General features: G+C 53.8%; 1 protein-coding gene across 3 annotated transcripts in view; it reads left to right on the forward strand.

Moving 5' to 3' along the window:
• The first annotated feature begins 1231 nt into the window (after positions 1 to 1231).
• Positions 1232 to 18092, forward strand: part of SGSM1 (small G protein signaling modulator 1) — a 33667-nt gene continuing 16806 nt past the window's right edge. For 2 of the 3 annotated variants that reach the window (XM_074554620.1, XM_074554621.1), the window contains exons 1-9: positions 1235 to 1370; positions 1467 to 1510; positions 10575 to 10650; positions 14805 to 14967; positions 15725 to 15877; positions 16406 to 16473; positions 16612 to 16757; positions 17164 to 17295; positions 17765 to 17889. In XM_074554620.1, coding sequence (XP_074410721.1) covers positions 1352 to 1370; positions 1467 to 1510; positions 10575 to 10650; positions 14805 to 14967; positions 15725 to 15877; positions 16406 to 16473; positions 16612 to 16757; positions 17164 to 17295; positions 17765 to 17889 — 926 coding nt within the window. In that variant the 5' untranslated portion in view covers positions 1235 to 1351. Of the gene's footprint in view, positions 1371 to 1466; positions 1511 to 10574; positions 10651 to 14804; positions 14968 to 15724; positions 15878 to 16405; positions 16474 to 16611; positions 16758 to 17163; positions 17296 to 17764; positions 17890 to 18092 lie in introns of all 3 variants that reach the window. The other variant, XM_074554622.1, reaches the window with a different exon arrangement.

Raw genomic sequence — 18092 nt, forward strand, 5'->3', positions numbered from 1 at the left:
GGCAGCTCCCAGCAGGGCCCTGCACCCTTTGCAATAAACTCCAAATCCCAAAAGGCCCCTGCACCCAGGCCCTTTGCAATAAACCCCAAATTCCTGACCTGGCTGCAGAGATCTCTCATCTCTGTCCGTCCAGACCGTGCTAGCCCTGACGCTCCTACAGGGATCCATCGGGATGATGTCCCTGCTGTCACCAGAGCCACCGAGGATGCAAAGCTCGGAGGCAGAGGATGCAGCCCAGCTCCGGGGGCTGCCGGGGCCGTCCCTGCCGGGATGGAGCCCCGGTGCAGCGGGAACAGGCGGGGCCGCGCCGTGGCCGCTGCCCTGGCACCGCCGCCGTTTGTAGTTATTGGAAACCGGACTGCGGAGGAGCGAGGATGCTGTTTCTATGGAAATGTCCTGGAGCAGTAAACCAGGGAAGAGGAAAACAGGAGGGATGGTGATGGAGCTGCAGGCAGGGCGCTCTCAGAGGGGCTGTGCCGGTGTGATTTTGACAAGGGGCGTTGGGGGTCTCTGGTCGTGGTCACCTCCCCACCGTGCTGGAGCTCACCGGAGCGGGGCTGGAGGGCTCACTCCTGAAAGGACGCGGCTGTTCCGCCCCTGTGAGGGACCCCAGAGCCCTGACCCCTGTCCGAGGCCACACACTGCCCCAGCCGTCCCCGTGAGCGGGGACACCCCAGGGCTCTCCAGTGTCACCCAGCCCTGCCACCCCCCGTCCCCGGGCTCTCGGGGCTGGGATAACGGGGAGATAACCGGGGGCACGGGGACCTGGCTGGGAACACGGGGAGATAACCGGGGGTGCGGGAACTCACTGGGAACACGGGGAGATAACTGGGGGTGCGGGAACTCACTGGGATAACGGGGATCAGCTGCTGGGGGGGGCTGGAGGCGACACCGGGAGCCGGGGAACGGCTGTGACCGCACCGTGGGACCGGTCCTGGTTGACAGCGGGGAGAGAACACCAGCGCAGACCCGGTCGCCCCTCGGGCCGGAGGTGTCGGTGCCGGGGGTACGGGGCGAGCCGGGGGTGCCGGGGCTCCGGATACCGGGAGTACCGGGGTGCCGGGGATGTCGGGGGTGTCGGTGCCGGGGTACCGGAGCCGCGAGTAGCGGGGTGCCGCGAGTACCGGGTGCCGGTGCTGGGGTACCGGAACCACGGGTCCTGGGGTACCGGGAGTACCGGGGTACCGGAGCCGCGGGTACCGGGATACCAGACCCATCAGTGCCGGGGTCCCGGGGTGCCGGTGCCGGTCGCAGATTGGCGGCGGCGCGGCCCCTCCCCGGCGGGGCGGGGGGCGGTGCGGGCCCGGCCCGGTGCCCGGCAGTCTGCGGGCGCTGCGGAGCGAGCGCGGCCATGGCGGCGGCCCCGGCGGGTACGGCGGGCGGGGAGCGCGACCGGGCACCGGGGCCGTGGCGGGGCAGGGCAGGGCAGCACTAACGGGGTCTCTTCTCCTCATTTCTCCCCGCAGAGGCGGAGACCCGGCAGCGGCTGCTGCGCACCGTGAAGAAGGAGGTGGGTGCGGGACCCCCGGGAGCAGCCCCGGTGCCCGCGGGGAGCCCCGGTTCCTCCGGTTCCGCTGGTTCCGGCTGCTGCTGCTGCCGTGGGGTTCAGACCCCCCAAAAACCCATCCCGGAGCGGGGCCCAGAGCCCGGCCGGGCGCGGTTGCGGTCCCGGGGGGCGGAGGAGCATCCCTGCAGCGCTTGGAAAATCCTTGGAAAATCGCCTTTGGCTGGGGGCAGAACGCGCCACAACTTGGGATTTTCTGCAGGGAAAAGGGGCGAGTCCCAGCGCTGCATCCTTCCCTGGGGAGCGGGGATGGGATGAGCCCTTCCCGCAGCTCCTGGGCAGGGCGGGGGGCAGCGGGGAAAACGGGGAGATCAAATGTGCGTGCCCGGAGCGGGGGAATGGCGTTCTGCATCTCGCCCTGCTCCTCCTCCTCGGGCACCCTTAACTCTATTAGTTTGTGCGTTGTTTCATGTCCGTGTTTATCCCGTGTGTCACGGCCGAGCCCGCGGTCCATCGAGTCCCGGGGCCGGGGCACCGGGGGCTGTTGTCGCTGTTGTCGCTGTTGTCGTGTCCTGCCCACGTTCTGTCCCCGCAGGTCACCTCCCGGGATGCCGGATGGAGGGAGGAGGTTTTGTGTTTTGTTCCTGGCGTTACGAGCATCCCGCTGTCCCTTTACAGGCAGTGTCAGACGCTGCTTGGAGCCGGGAGGAGCAGAGCCGTGGGCGGTGGGTCTGGGGACGGTGACAGCGCTGCCCATCCCGACCACTTCCCACCTTTAATTCTGTGCTGAGGAATACCACTGGTTGCCTCAGCAACGGCTATTAAGCCAGGGAAAAGGGTATGACATTTATTTAGCGTTGTGGATGGAGCTGCCATCTCATTATTGCTGTCTGTGGCGGCTCCTGAGTGCAGAGACAGCTCTGCTGCTGCAGGGTGGGAGCCAGGGCTGCTCCTGCTTCCCCCCGAGCATCTCCTGTGCTGGCCTTCAGTGCTGGCTTTGCTGCCTCCCAGGGGCTGGGGAAAGTGGAGCTGGTACTCAGGGAGCAGAACTGGACTTGGATCCTGCCCTGCTGCTGGTTTTGGGGGAGATAGTTGGGGTTTGGTGAATGTGGGTACAGCCTGGGGTTTGGTGAATGTGGGTACAGCCTGGGGTTTGGTGAATGTGGGTACAGCCTGGGGAGAGCCCTCCTGCCCTGTGAGGAGCCACCACGGTGCTGTGAGCTGGGTTTGTCACTCTCTGGGCTCTCTGCAGCAGCCCCTTGGTGCTGACATGGAGCAGAGGGTTTTTCCTGGTGATCCCATTGCTCAGGATGCTGGGGTGGGTTCCCTGCAGGCACCAGGTGGTTGGGATCCCAAATTCCCTTGGGATTTGCCTGCTGGAAGTGCTTGGGCAGGGGCTCCCAACACACTCCCAACACACAGGTTGGTGAGTTCCATGGAGGGAAATTCCCACTGTTCTCTGGTGGGAATTAAAAACCTGGGGAAAAGATGATCCTGTAGGTTATGGGGTTAATTATTCAGCACCATCCCTGAAACCAGGAGCAGGTGGGGCATTCCTGTGCCTGTTGCTCTCTGCTCATACTTTTGGTTTTCCTTTTCTAGGCTGACCTCAGGTTAAGTCAGGAGCTTGTGCAGACTCCAAGGAGCGGTAGAAAGGGCCAGGTGCAGAAATTTGGGTTTTTTCTCCCCACTCCCAGGATTTTAACCTTTCTCAAAGCTGTATTATTCTCATTTCACAAGGCCACACCTGGTTTTGCTCCCTGAGTGCAGCTGAGCCCAGCTGGGAGCAGGGACAGTCCTTGGGGAGCTGTGCCACATCTGTCACCCCAGGGCCACAACTGAGAGCACAAACACTGGGGAGAAGCTCTGATCTGAGCAGGGACACAAACAATAAACTGGAATCAGCCAGGGCACCGAGCAGCCCTCAGTATTTGGCTGTTGCCATGGTTAGGGACTGGGCTCTGGAGCAGCCCTGTGCTGCAGTGCATGTGCAGGTTGAGATGAGCTGTGTTCTCTGTCACCATCTTCTTCCTCCCGCCCAAGCCCATATGGCCACAACAAATCAAAGCAAGCCTGGGAGCTGCAGGATTGACTGTTTGTCAGCAGGCTGCAAGGCAAGGATGGAGCCTGTGAGGCATCCTCTGTGCTGTTATGCAGGGTGAGCAGCATGACCAGCACTCTCTGATTTTTCAGGGCTTTTATCAGGTGGAATGAGGCTTTTTTACCTACCCAGATATACCCAGGTTTGGAGGGGTGTGGGTTTTCAACTAGAAATATTCCCTTTGTAACCTGTGCTCTTCTTTTACAAGTTTTGTTGTGCAGAGAGGAGAGCCCTGAGCTCTGTTTCCAGAGCAGGGGAAGCAGCTGTTACCTGTGCAATCCACCTGCACACGTGTCCCTGGAATGTGAGCTGAGAGAAGAGCTGGGTGCTGTGTGTGAAAGCAAACAGTCATCTTGGTCCTTCTTCTGCAAAAAAAACGCCAAACTTAGTTTATGTTTAACTTGCCACTCAGGAAGCAGCTCTGAGTCTTTGCTCATCAGCAACTGTTGAACCTGCACTGAATATTTTTGCTGCCTGTTCTTAGAATTGTTTCAAATATTGGGGTTGACCACCACAGCCTGCTTGTCTTCTGCCAGATAAATTGTTTATTTTTCAGTAGCTGGGATGGTTGTCAGTGTGTAGCTGTTGACTAATTCCTTCATCATGTGTCATGGGAACAGCAGTCAGTCTCTTCCTCCCACCCTTTCACAGGAGCTTTCCCTGCTTTGCAGCCATGCTGCCTGGTTTGTGGCTAAATAACACAAATGACTGGTAAGAGCAGTGTTTTTGGTTTTTTTTATGTGTGCCTGATGTTCCAGAATATCAGGTTGCAGGCTTCAGTGCCAGCTATTTCATTCTGGATGGGTAGAAAATTGTAAATTAATTTAATGTTACTAAGGTTTGAAATATTAATGTTGAGAGCTTTAAGTGTTCTCAAGGTTCTCAAGGCCAGTTTATTAAAAAAAAATATACAAAAAGGGAAAAGGCCTTTGTGTAGCTGTCAAAAGTGTTCAAGCAAGATAAGGACGAGGATGATGAGTTTCAGGTTGGTGATGAAAGCTGCTGTTGGCAGAGAGGACCCTCTGATGTCTCTCAAGCACCCGGGGCAGCCTTTTTCAGGTATTTCTGTGCCAGGAGAGAACAGAGAGGGCCCTTAATGCAGCATTTCTCGATTGCCTGCATCGATCTGCTCTGAAGAGCAGCCCTGATCACTGGGGACCATTTCCTCTCCTCTCAGAGATGAAAGCAGGGCTGTGCACAAGAGCTCTCGTGCTCCAGGAACCCCTGGCTTCAGCTTTCCATCCCCAGAGCAGGTTTTGGTGCTGCTTTCCCCCTTCCTCACACCTTCCCTGGGCCAGGGCATCCTCTGCCAAAATTCCCTGCCTGCATCCTGGCTGTTGCCATGGAAATACCTGGATTTGCACGGATTCGGGGCAGTTTGGGAGCTGGAAGTTGCCCTTGGTTTCAGCAGCATCCTTTGCCACGTTCCAGTGAATTCAAAGGACTCCTCAGGGTGCCATCAGTGCCTTGGAAAAACAAGGAATTTGGGATGTGGTGAGAGCAGAGCCCAGCCTCGATGCTGGGTGTGGTGGAAACACAGAAATGACTAAAGTTTGCCTCAGATGCTTCCTTAAATGTCTGCATTGAGCATTTTCAGCGAGCAGTGCCCACAGATGGCGTGGAAATGTGCCTTTGACAAGCACAACAGGAATAGCACCAGCTAGAACGTGATCCCAGGCTGCTGAAATCAGTGTTGCAAACAGGGAATTTTTTTTTGGCCAAAAAAGTTGATGAAAGTCTGCTGCAAAACACTCTGAGCAAACACACGTGGCTGGGATCACCCCTGTGTCCCCCCCAGTGCAATGTTGCATTATGGATCCTTCCATTAATGCATTTTAAATTCATTTTCCAGCCAAACTGCAGGAATATTCTGAGTTTTTCTCCTCCCTTATCCCCCTCAGGAGCATCACCCCAGTTCCCAGCTGTGAGCACAGGGAAGGGCTGGCCTGGAATTCCCTCCTGTGTGCCACGTGGAGCATCCCTCAGCTGCAGGGAGGTGCCATCTTTTATTCAGCAAGTGGTCATAAATAATGAAATAAGACTTTTCTGAAAAGCCAGAGGTCTCAGTGGGCTGCGGGGTGATCGATGTTGCTGAGGCAGCAGGAGCAGGGAGCTGCCAAATGGCTCTCAAGGCAAGTGCCTGGTGCCACCAGAGCTGTCCCCCTGCTGTCCCCTCGTGCCAGGGGACACCAGAATAAATCTGGGTGGGAATTCTGCCTGTGCCCTGTACAGTTAATTGGGGTTTTGGGTGTAAATTCTGCCTGTGCCCTGCAGCTGGAGGGGTTTTAACTGATCCCAGCACAATTAATTTGGATTTTGGGTGTAAATTCTGACTGTGCCCTGCAGCTGGGGGGGTTTTAACCACAATTAATTGGGGTTTGGGGTGTAAATTCTGCCTGTGCCCTGCAGTTGGAGGGATTTTAACAGATCCCAGCACAATTAATTGGGATTTTTTTTATAGTGATCAGCCCCTAAACTCTTGGAGAAGTGGCCGAGGGTGGTGCTGAACAGTGCCTGGCACCTGCTTTGGGATCATCAGGGTGTTTGTTGCTGGAGGGATCAGGAAGGTGGTAAGGCAGGAAAACCAGAAAAAACTGCAGCACCTGATCTGTCAGCCTGTGTAGAGGTGGATGTTCGGAGGGAGCAGGAGACCTCTCCATCATCCTCTCCATCATCCTCTCCATCATCCTCTCCATCATCCTCTCCATCATCCTCTCCATCATCCTCTCCATCATCCTCTCCATCATCCTCTCCATCATCCTCTCCATCATCCTCTCCATCATCCTCTCCATCATCCTCTCCATCCTCTCATCTCCATCATCTCCATCTCCATTTTTAGCTGTAAATCCTTTGGGTTTGGGATGGGATGCTCTCCCACTGCTTTGGCTCCAGTTTGGAGCTGCTGTGCCCCATTTTATGCTCATCCAGGCATTTTTTGGTGCTGGTTATGGCATCCAGGCCCATTCCTGGATCTGTTGGCCAGGAGCATCCCCAGAGCTGCCCTCAGCCTGTGGCAATATGAGCAAACTTGACCCTGGAACAGGACTGGGAAACTGGGAAAAGGCTCTCCCTGGGGGCTCTGTTTGCATCTGGCCTGCTGTAAACAATTTCACAGAGTTCTGAGCATGGCCAAATAGACAGGAGGTGCTGTGCATCCACAGAACTGCCTGAATAACCTGTGCAAGAGGCAGGAAAATGGGCTGCAAATGATCCAGGGTACAGGTTCTGCAGGGAAAAACCTGACCAGGTACAACAGCTGAGAGTCAATATTGCCTTGGGCTAATTAAACCTGCAGTTCTCAGTGTGCTCCTGGTCCCTGCACCTCGCTGGTGGCTGTGCTGTGATAACATTTGTGTAAATGACAGCAGGGCTGGGTGACAGCAAAGCTGGGCTTTGGATGATGGATATCCCTGGGAATTTTGCAGCAGAGAGGTCTGAGCTTCATCCTTCATCCTTCATCCTTCATCCCTCCCTGGGGCTGTTGGGCAGGTGAGGGTTTGATTTCCCTTTCCAGGGGGGCTGTTTGTGCTGTTGTGGAATACTTGGTGATATTCCTCTTGAGTTTACCTACAGCTAAATGATTAGTTGCTGTTTTAATTTCCTTTCTAATAAAAGAAGAGCAAACATCTCATTTCTCTAGGCTGGCGTGAGGATCCAGAGTGGGCAGCTTCATCTGTTGGGATTGTTCTGGCTGCAGTCTGAGAGAATTAGCATTAAAATGCATAAAAACAGCACATTCAGAGGCTGTTCAAGGCTGCTGTGTGCGGGGAGCCAAGGGTGTCACAAATCCCATGGCAGATCCCAGCTGGCTCTGGGAGACTCCTTTGGGGTCTGCAGGCAGCAGCACAGCAGATCTGTCAGGAGTTTTGGGCATCTCTGGCCCTGAGCTGCCCTAGAGATGCCAGCTGTGCCTGTTTGGGCAAATTTAGGATGGTTTTGTTGGAAATCTTTCTTGGTAGGTAGAGAAAGTTGGGATCCATTCCCTGAAGTGTTGATTCTGTTCCCTGGCCAGGTTGGATGGGGCTTGGAGCATCCTGGATTAGTGGAAGCTGTCCCTGCACTGCAGGGATGAACTTTAGGTTCTTTCCCACCCAAACCATTCCAGGATTCCAAGCTATCCCTTGTTTTTTGTTACAAGGCCATGTCTGTCTGTCTGTCTGTGCTGGTGTTTGAGTTTGTTACACACCAGGTGAGTGCCCTTGTTGCTCTTTCCACTTCCAGTCCTTTAGACTTAGTTTATTTTTAGTGTTCCAACCTCAGTGATATTTTTTTTTTTTTTACCTTTAATGAGTAATTTTCCACTAAACTGTGTCTCTTGGAAGGTGTTTTGTTTGTGCCTCGAGCGTGCAGGTGGTCTGTGCAGTGTTGGCACTGAAATGCCCACTCAGAGCCGTGTCCTGCTGTCCTGGATGGTCCCCAGGCCCTGGACAGACAGATGGTCACTGCCCTGCAAGCATTGTGTCAATGCACTGAAATTTCAAAAAATATTTGAATATACTCCTTGTATTCCAATATATCCTGATTGAATCAGAAGCTGGTAAAGACAAAACTCTGCAAATTGATTTTCAGGTGTATTTTGTGGAGGTGTGGGGGTAAAATCCTCATACCACCAGTGCTGCCATGAGTGTACATTTAATATCTGTGTGAGATATTAACTCACACAGAGCAAGCTCAGCCTGCCTGGGTGAGGGTCAGGAGCCATCTGGACAAGGGAGGCTCAGCCAAATTTCAGGGAATCCCTGAGGGCCCCTGTGGTGTTTGCAGGGGTTGCAGGATGAGGGAAGAGAAGAGAATCTGACTCCATGTTTCAGAAGGCTGGTTTATTATTTTATGATATATATTATATTAAAATGATATATTAAAACTATATTAAAAGAATAGAAGAAAGGATTCCATCAGAAGGCTAGCAAGGAGTAGAAGAGGAAAGGAATGATAATAAAATCTTGTGACTCTCAGAGTTTGAAACAGCCGGACTGTGATTGGCCATTAATTATAAACAACCACATGAGACCAATCAAAGATGCACCTGAGCAGGATGCCAGGATATCTCTGGTGGGAATTCCGGGTGGAGGAAAAGGGGCGGCACATGGAGGTTTGTGTGCTGTTCCCCATCCCTGCTCCTGTTTTTGTTGCTGAAATGTAAAATTAAATGGTGCTGGAGCAAGGAACCCTCAATGAGGATGCAGCTGCCCCTGCCCTGGTGCCCAGGTGGGACTCTGGGGCAAGGGGGAAATTGGAGATGGGAGATGAGGAATGAAGGAGAACCAGGAGAAAACTGAAGGTGGGAGATGAGGAATGGAGGAGCACCAAGAGAAAACTGCAGAGGGAGATGAGGAATGGAGGAGCAGAAGAAGACTGAAGGTGAGAGGTGAGGAGTGAAGGAGAACCAGGAGAAAACTGAAGATGGGAGGTGTAGAATGCAGGAGCAGAAGGAGAAAACCGAAAATGGGAGATGAGGAATGAATGAGCATCAGGGGAAAACTGAAGATGAGAGATGAGGAGTGAAGGAACACCAGGAGAAAATTGAAGATGGGAGATAGAGAATGAAGGAGCACCAGGAGGAGCCATGACCAGGGGCAGCTGCAGTTTTAGGACACAGTAGAGCACTGAGGTGGAGGATGGAGCTTTATCCTGGTCCCTGGGGTGTTCCTGCAGGTGGAATCGCTGCTCTGAGCACAGGGCTGGGATGTGGAGGTGTGGAAGGTGCAGGAGCTGGACCATGAGGAATTTCCCAGTGCTCTGAGGCACCTCCAGTCCCCAGTTCCACATCTCAGTGACATTCCCTGCTGTGGCTTCCTGACTCACTACCAGCTCATCTGGCATCCAGGGAAGCCTCAGAGCTCCCTGTTAGTCACTGAGCAGGGAGCAGGGCTGGGATCTCACCTGGTGGCTCTGACAGAGCAGCTCTTGGCTCACACAGAGCTCTGCTCTTAATCCATGCTCAGGATTTCCTTTATGGAGCTGTCAGCTGTGCATAACTGCCCTTGATTATACCTTGCAGGGGAGTTTAATTCCCCAAATGATGCCATTAAAGGCCTCTCATTGCTGCCAAGGTTTGCTTGGCCAAGCCTTGACCTGCTGTGTTTCCCTGTGCCCTCAGGGAGAGCGCCTTGCTCAGCAGAGCTCCCTTCACACCCTCAGCTCTGTGCTGGCAACACTTCCCCCTGTGTTTTCCAAAACCAAGATGTTGCAGAGGCACTGGGAGATGAGATCCAGGCGTGCTGGCAGCTGTGTTTGAAGGGAAAAGTGGCTGGGAAGTGAATGTTTAAGGAGCAGAGACTCAGCTGGGCTTTGGCTGCCTGCAGCAGGGTTAGGGAGGTGACAGCTGGGGATGGAAGTCACCACCCTGCTGCCAGACGTTTCCTGCTGGGTCTGACCTCCTGTCTGCTCCCTGCAGCAATTTCGTGTGGGGTCCTGTGTTTGTTTTTGTCCCCTGATGAGCACTAAGGGACAGCTTGCCCTGGGTCAGCTGAGTGCCAGCTGTGAGGCAGGGAGGGCACAGCTGCTGGCACTGCCCTGCAAATGGGATTCCTGGGCACAGCTGGTGCCAGGTGATCACTGAGTTAGGCACTGATGGAGGGCTGCAGTCATTTGGGACAGCTGTGTCGCAGGGAATTTGTCAAGCAGAATGAGAGAACAGAACAATGCTGTAAAAACCTTAAATACGAGATTTGGATACCTTTATTAGGTGATTTTTAGTTAAGTGATGCTCAGTTCCCTCAGTTAATCCTCAGCTCGTCGTTTTCCTACAATGATTTCTGTGAATTTTCTGTGAATTTTCTCAGAAATGAAAAACCCCTTTTTTTATACCTTTTTGAAGTAGTGTGATGCTCAGCAGGCAGAGCTGCATCAATCCTCTGTGAGCTCTCCTGTGCCCTTGGGATAACCTGGGAGCAGAAGAGGCTCCTGTGCACCCACCCCACTGCAGGCTGAAATTCCATGTTTTCCCTGACTGCCTCTGTCCTGCAGGTGAAGCAGATCATGGAGGAGGCTGTGACGAGGAAGTTTGTGCATGAGGACAGCAGCCACATCATCTCCTTCTGTGGTGAGTCTCCTGTGCTGGCCTGCACTGGGGTTTTGGTGCTGTGCCACTCCTGGGAACCCACCCCAGCTCCAGGACCTTGGGCTGGGGGAATGGGAATGCCAGAGGATGGATTGTCCTGGCAGAGGTCACAATCCCTGAGGTCTTTGTGCTCAAAATATACAGGGATGTGTCAAAAGAGGGAGGGAGGGAGGCTGGACTAGGAACAATATTTTATTTTAAAACTCCCTTGAGAATTGATCCAGCTGAAAGCCTGTCAAGTCCAAATCTTTTCTTTGCTGTTATGGAACAGGAGTTTATGGAAAGGTGTGACAGTGTTCACAGGAGTCTTAGGATGAGGGAAGAGATGAGGATCTGACTCCATGTTTCAGAAGGCTTGATTTATTATTTTATTATATATATGACATTAAAACTATACTAAAAGAATAGAAGAAATGATTTCCTCAGAAGGTGAGCTAAGACTAGAATAAGAAGGAATGATAACAAAGGTTTGTGGCTTGGACAGAGAGTCCAAACTGGGCTGTGATTGGCCATTAATTAGAAATAACCAACATGAGACCAATCGCAGATGCACCTGTTGCATTCCACAGCAGCAGATAACCATTGTTTGCATTTTGTTCCTGAGGTCTCTCAGCTTCTCAGGAGGAAAAATGCTAAGGAAAGGATTTTTCATAAAAGATGTCTGTGACAGAAAGGAGGCTGGGCTTCCTCCTTTCCTGCTGGGCCCTCACACCAAAGGCACCCAGGATCAGGTTCCCAGCCCCTGTGTAGCTTTGAAAGATCAGAGCAGACCTCCAGGTGTGACTCATTCCCTGCTTTTCTGTGCAGCTCGAGGCTCCTCAAGCTGCCATTATTTATAGACAGGGAGCTGAGGCATCCAGGCACCAAGGGCTCCTTGCTCCCTTCTGCCCTCCTAAGATGCTGCTGCATTTCCCTGCTTTCCCTGGTGTCCCCCTCCTGCTGCAATGGAGCATCTCCATTCTCCACCTTCCCCAGTGCTGTGGCTCTCCAGGAGCTGGGTGAGCTTATAAATAACCTGTCTCCCTGCCAAGCAGAGCGTGCTGCACGCCTGGAGCTGCCCTTTTCCCTGGAGAGAGCTGCCTTGCTTCCCTTCCCTTTGCAGCAGAGCCCTCAGTGCAGCACAAAGCCCAGGGATGGAGCCAGGGAAGGGCAGCAGCCCCCGTGGTGCTGGCAGGGGGGGTTTGGAGCACACAAACAGGAGCTGGCATCTGTCACACCCAGGCTGCCCTGGGAGGCTGATGGGGAGCCCAGGGTTTGGTGCCCACGTCAGCCAGGGCTGCTCAGCCCCAGGGGTTGGGATCCTGTCACAGCTCTGGGCAGCTCAGGAATAATTTCAGTGAGAGCTGCCCCTTAGCTGGGTGTAGCTGATGCACCACAGTTTATATCCTGGCTCTGCTGTAAGTTATATCCTGAGGGATGAAGAGAATCTCTTTGAGTGGTGGCAAAACTGAGCTCCAAAGCTCATCCTATTGAAAAATCCTGCCATCACCCCTGGATTTAGTAGAGCATGGGGAGGGTTTTTCCTGTGGAAGCTGCACATTTCCCTGCAGTTTGCCAGCAGGAGAGGTGTTTTGCATGGGTTCAGATCTGGCTCTGGGAACAGATGCTGCTGACAGCTCTGTCTTGGTGCTCTGTGCCAGAGCAGGAGCTGGGATTTCTCCCTGGCAGGAGCTGGGATGTGCTGCCTGTGACCCGAGCACAGTGCTCCCATTTGTCTGCTGGGAGTTTGGAATGGAACTGGTGGCACTGGGAGCTCCCTTTTTGGGGTGCAGCAGGAGCAGCCCTGGCTGCTCCCCTTGCCTGGGTACCTGGGCTTTCAGCACCAGCCTGAGCTGGGCACTCAAATGGTCATCTCTAGGTGCAGTCCCAGGCAGGTGGGGCTGTTTGTCACTTGTATTTCAGCCATGGAGCATAGGACACCTGAGGGAGGTGTTGGTTTTTCTGGCAAAGCCATGGAGCATTTTGAGATTTATTTTATTTGTGGCTGCACATAATCCTGGGGCAGCTGAAGCCCTCAGGGCTTTGGGAGGGATTGTGCAGGGCCTGGTTTCAAAGCCAGATGTCCATGCAGTGGTTGCTGGGGGTCAGCAGGGCTGGGCTGGCCCAAATCTGGTGTTCTGCCAGCACAGGCTGTGTCTCATCCCCACTCGGATGCTGCTGCTGGGCACTGAGCTCAGGCATGGATCAGAGCAGGATAATGAGCCTCTCCCAGCCTGGGAGCTGCTGAGATGGGCTGCAGGAATGCCTTTTTCCAAGTCTCCATGGAGTTGTTGAGCTGCAGGGAATTGTGCCTCTCCAGGCAGGAGGGGAAGCTGCATCCAGGCTCAGCTCAGCAGCGCTGGCTTCCCAGGGAGGAGGGAGCAGAACTTGTCCTTGTCACACCCGGATCAAGGGCCTGAGGATGTGGGTCTGTGTGATTTTCCAGGGCTTTGATCTGCCTGTTTAATCAGCCTGTGTTTGGCACCAGACATCCATCCTGAGCCCTCCCAGGGGGTTTGGGAATGAGCTGCTGGCTGAACCTGTGCTGTATGAGCCTTTCTGTGGAGTCATGGCTGATTCCTGGGATCCTGGCAGGGCAGGGAAGGAGTCTGGGGCTGTCAGGGCACTCACTGGGGTTTGGTGAGTGCCTCTGAGCACAGTTCAGGACATGGAGACAGGCACAGCCTTCCACAGGGGCGTAATGAGTCCCCATGTCCCCCAAAGCCAGGCTGAGCTGCTGGTGCTGCCTGTGGTTTATCCCCTGGGTCTTTGTTCCTTTCAGCTTTTCAGAAAAATGTTTGTATGAACATTGAGATTTTTGTGGGGAGAGTTGCCCCATTTTTTGTGCTGCTTTAGAAACCTTCAGGGTGCCTGTCCTTGCTCCTGAGCTTTCTCCTCCTGGCTTGCACCATCCCAGCACAGGGAGTGAAACCTCCTGTTCCAGCTGTGCCCATCCCTCAGACTGGGCTGAAGGGAAAACATCAGGGAGATGCTGGTTTCTCCACAATCCACAAGAAACCACAAAAATCCCACAAAAAGGAGAGTGTCAGCCTGTTTGCCCAGCACAGCAATTGCCCTGTCTGGAGGAGCTGTGGTGCTTGTTGTTCATTCCCATGTGGGATGGGATTACAATTTCCTGAAGGCAAGGTGGGGATGTCTCTGCCTTCAGATTTACTGTCTGAGGAGTTTTAGGAGCTTCCATCCATGGAAGTGTTCAAGGACAGGTTGGATGGGGCTTAGAGCAACCTGGTCTAGTAGGAGGGCTCCTGATGAACAGTCCCTTTATGGATTCCTTGTAATCTCCCCAGACCCTGGCTATGCTGTGAGGTCTCCACACAATCTTCTCTTCCCCAGGCTGAACAGCCCCACCTCTCTCAGCCTGACTCCGTAGGGAAGGTGCTCCAGTGATCCCCAGGTTGGATGAGTTGGGTAGAGCATGGTGATACCAAAGTCAAGATTGAATGGTGCTATAACTCTGTGTGTTCCATTGATGGGCCAATCCCTCAAAGAGCTGGACTGGATGATCCCTATGGCTTCCTCCAAGTGGGAATAATCTGATTCTGAGGCCTGTGCTCTCTCAGCCTGACTCCATAGAGAAGGTGCTCCAGAGACCCCCAGGTTGGCTCACTTGGGTAGGGCATGGCGATACCAAAGCCAAGATTGAATGGTGCTATAACTCTGTGTGTTCCATTGATGGGCCAATCCCTCAAAGAGCTAGACTGGCTCCTTCCAGCTGGGAATAATCTGATTCTGAGGCCTGTGCTCTCAGCCTGACTCCACAGGGAAGGTGCTCCAGAGACCCCAAGGCTGGCTCAGTTGGGTAGAGCATGGCACTACGAAAGCCAAGATTGCTTGGTGCTATAACTGTGTGCTCCACAACCCCTTAAAGAGCTGGACTGGGTGATCCCTGTGGGTCCTTCCAGCTGGGAATAATCTGATTCCGAGGCCTGTGCTTTCTCAGCCTGACTCCACAGGGAAGGTGCTCCAGTGACCCTGAGGTTGGCTGAGTTGGGTAGAGCGTGGCACTACTAAAGCCAAGATTGCCATAACTCCATGTTCCATTGATGGGCGAATCCCTCAAAGAGCTGGATTGGGTGACCCCTGTGGCTCCTTCCAGCTGGGAATACCCTGATCCTGAGGCCCTGTGCTCTCTGCAGCTGCCGTGGAATGCTGTGTGCTGTTCGGGCTGAAGCGGAGGGCGGCTGGCTTCCTGCGCAGCAACAAGATCGCAGCGCTCTTCATGAAGGTGGGCAAGAGCTTCCCCCTGGCAGAGGAGCTCTGCAGGAAGGTGCAGGACCTGGAGCAGCTCATTGAGAACGCGTAAGGCACCAGCGTGGCTGCCAGTCCTCCCTGCTCACTCGGGTTTTGGGGTGGGAAGTGTGGTTTGGGTCCAGCTTGAGCCTTGACAGGAGGAATTGCTCCTTCAGTCTTCTCTTCTGGGTTTTTTATATCTTGACCAAACTGGTTGATGTTTTAGGAGACTGGGTTGTGGTTTAAGCAGGGATGGACAAGTTTTAAGTCTCTTTGCCTCTGCTCTGGTGCTTCAGGGAGAGCTGAGCATGCTGCTCCTGAGCTGTCAGAGTTTATGGACCAGTTCACCAAGCTGGAACCACGTTTGGCCTTTCTCAGTGTGCAGGGACTCAAAGCTGCAGTAATTCAGCTGCTGTTTGGGAGAGGATTACTCATCCTTGGACAATTAGCAGGGAGATGGATGGAGCAGTTACCTGCGGGCAGGAATTTTAAGCTGTCCTAAGATGAGCAGCTCTGCCTGTGAGCTCAGCTGTGGAAATGTGTGTGGGCTGTGCTGAGGGAGAGCAGAGTTCTGGGCTTGTCTTGACAGTGGGGAACTGATTTGGTGATGTGGTTTCAAATGCAGGTGTGGCCCCACTGGAGCAGGAGCAGGCCCCTCTGGGGATGGGATTGGGGCAGGAAACACCTCCAGATCTCTGTCCCAGGCAATTCCCTGGGATCCCCCAGTCAACACCCCCAAACCCCTGATGGCAGGGGTGCCCTGGGCTCCCTCAGAGTTCAGGGGTGAGCCTGTGGTGTTGTTGTCTCTTGTCTTGTACCTCTAAAGGAGAAACCAGGCCCAGGGGGTCCCGGAGAACGTGCGCAAGGTGCCCAAGCTGCCCAACCTGTCTCCTCAGGCCATCCGGCACCTCTGGATCCGCACAGCCCTCTTCGAAAAGGTCCTGGATAAAATCGTGCACTACCTGGTGGAGAACAGCAGGTGAGCACTGGCACTGCCCACCCCTGTCCTGCCCATGGCACTGGGGGTGAGGAACGCCTGTATCCACATGGGACAGGGAAATCCCTGCATGGCACAGGCCAGATGTGTCACTCAGTGGGACTCTGATGGATGCCCTGCTGCTGATAACCCCTGTGCACTCCCTAAAATACAGACAGGATTGTCTGTATGAATGAATGAATTGTTGTCAGGGCTGCATTGTCCTTGTCTTCTGGGATCTGCATGCTCAGGGACAGGTTAGTTAGGAGATGGTGATGCTTGCAATGTGCTGCAGGAGGATTGCTGCTCCCCAGCAATTTCTCAGCCTGTTTAGGGCTTCTTGCCCTCTCCCCATTAAGGGGTGATACAGAAAGAGAAGGACATGATGGGGATTTAAAGCACTGTCTATAACTTTGCAGCCCTCTCCCCATCAAGGGGTGATACAGAAAGAGAAGGACATGATGAGGATTTAAAGCACTCGTCTATAACTTTGCAGTGCTCCAGCATTCTGCTGTCCTTTATTTCTTCTAGTAAGTACTATGAGAAGGAAGCTCTCCTGATGGATCCTGTGGATGGGCCAATTCTGGCATCTTTATTGGGTAACACTTGCTTTATTTGCTTTCCCTCCTTGCTTTCCAAAGGCTTGCTCCCAAATCTGCGATCTGCAGATGTGGGAGGTGACCACAGCCATGGGATCAAGGATGGCTCCCTTATGTTTGGGGTGTTCCTCTCCACAGTGGGGCCCTGTGCACTGGAATACACCAAGATGAAGACTGCTGACCACTTCTGGACAGATCCTTCTGCAGATGAGCTGGTCCAGAGGCACAGGATCCACAGCTCCCACTGCCGCCAGGATTCACCCACCAAGCGCCCGGCGCTCTGTGTGAGTGGGGGAAAAACCTCTCTGCTCCTCACACATCCACACATCTGGGCTCCCTTTGCTTGGAAAGGCCTGTGGAGCCGAAGTCTTTGAGGCAGAGGTGCTGGGGATGTGGCCCATGGAGAGCAGTGGCGTGCCAGCCTCTCCTGGCACTGCATGCCAGGGTCTGTGTCCCTGGGATCATCATGTATGAACAGAAAGCTGAATCTGCTCTGTGCATTGCAAACAAAATTCACTCCTGGGATTTTTCTGAGCTTGGACAGAGTCAGAAATTCCCCTAGAGGACCTTGGGGGAAAGATTTCTAGTAGTGACTCTCATAAGTGAGGAGGGAATGAGGTAGAAGAGAAGCTTTTGGGAAGCCAGAGGGTGTCTGTGCTCACCTCACATTTGTGAGTGTGTCTCTTGCAGATTCAGAAAAGGCATTCCAGTGGCAGCATGGATGACAGGCCATCCCTGTCTGCCAGGGACTACGTGGAGTCCCTGCACCAGAACTCCCGAGCCACGCTCCTGTACGGCAAGAACAACGTCCTGGTGCAGCCGGTGAGTCCTGCTGGGCTTGGGAACACTGCTCTGCCCCTCAGCACCTTGTTCTCTCCCAAACTGCTCTTGGATGCAGAAAAGCACATTTTCCATCTGGGAAGGCAGTGAGTGGGCTGTGTTTGTGGAGGTTTTGGTGGTGGAAGAGCTCTGCTCCAGCCTGGGTGGAAATACAGGCTCCTCTCCCTGCCTGTTCTTTGCCACAAAACTTCTCCTGTCCCCTCCTGCTTCTTGTAGTCAAATAAATGAAGTGAAAACTGCTTTTAGGTGGAGCTGTTAGGTTTTCTTTGCTGGGCAGTTGCTCTCAGCCCTTTTCCATGTCCTTGAGGTGTCCTGGAGTCTGTGCTAGGAGGTTTTCCAGGGACACAGTGGGTTCCTCCCTGTTTGTGACTGGGTGGGCAGGGCTGTGTGAGAGGCCACAGCTGGGCTCCAGGGCTTTGTGCTCAGTATGTCCCTGTGTTTCTCCTCCCAGAGAGATGACATGGAGGCAATCCCAGGGTACCTGTCCCTTCACCAGACTGCTGACATCATGGCACTCAAGTGGACCCCCAACCAGCTGATGAACGGATCCGTGGGGGACCTGGACTATGAGAAGAGGTGACTGGAGGGGAAGTGTTCCCCTGGGTCAGAGTTTGCATCTGGGATGCAAAACCCATCACTGTTTTCCCAGAGCAGCACCATCACCCTTGAGCCTGTTAATGGAAGGAGGCAGGGAGAGGGTGGCAGGAGGTGGAGTGAGGTGTGTCTGTGCTGGGAAGTGCTCAGAGAGGGAATGGGGTTTGTCCCAAAACACACAAAGT

This window comes from Zonotrichia albicollis, chromosome 18, assembly GCF_047830755.1.
Source record: "Zonotrichia albicollis isolate bZonAlb1 chromosome 18, bZonAlb1.hap1, whole genome shotgun sequence".
Lineage (NCBI taxonomy): Eukaryota > Metazoa > Chordata > Aves > Passeriformes > Passerellidae > Zonotrichia > Zonotrichia albicollis.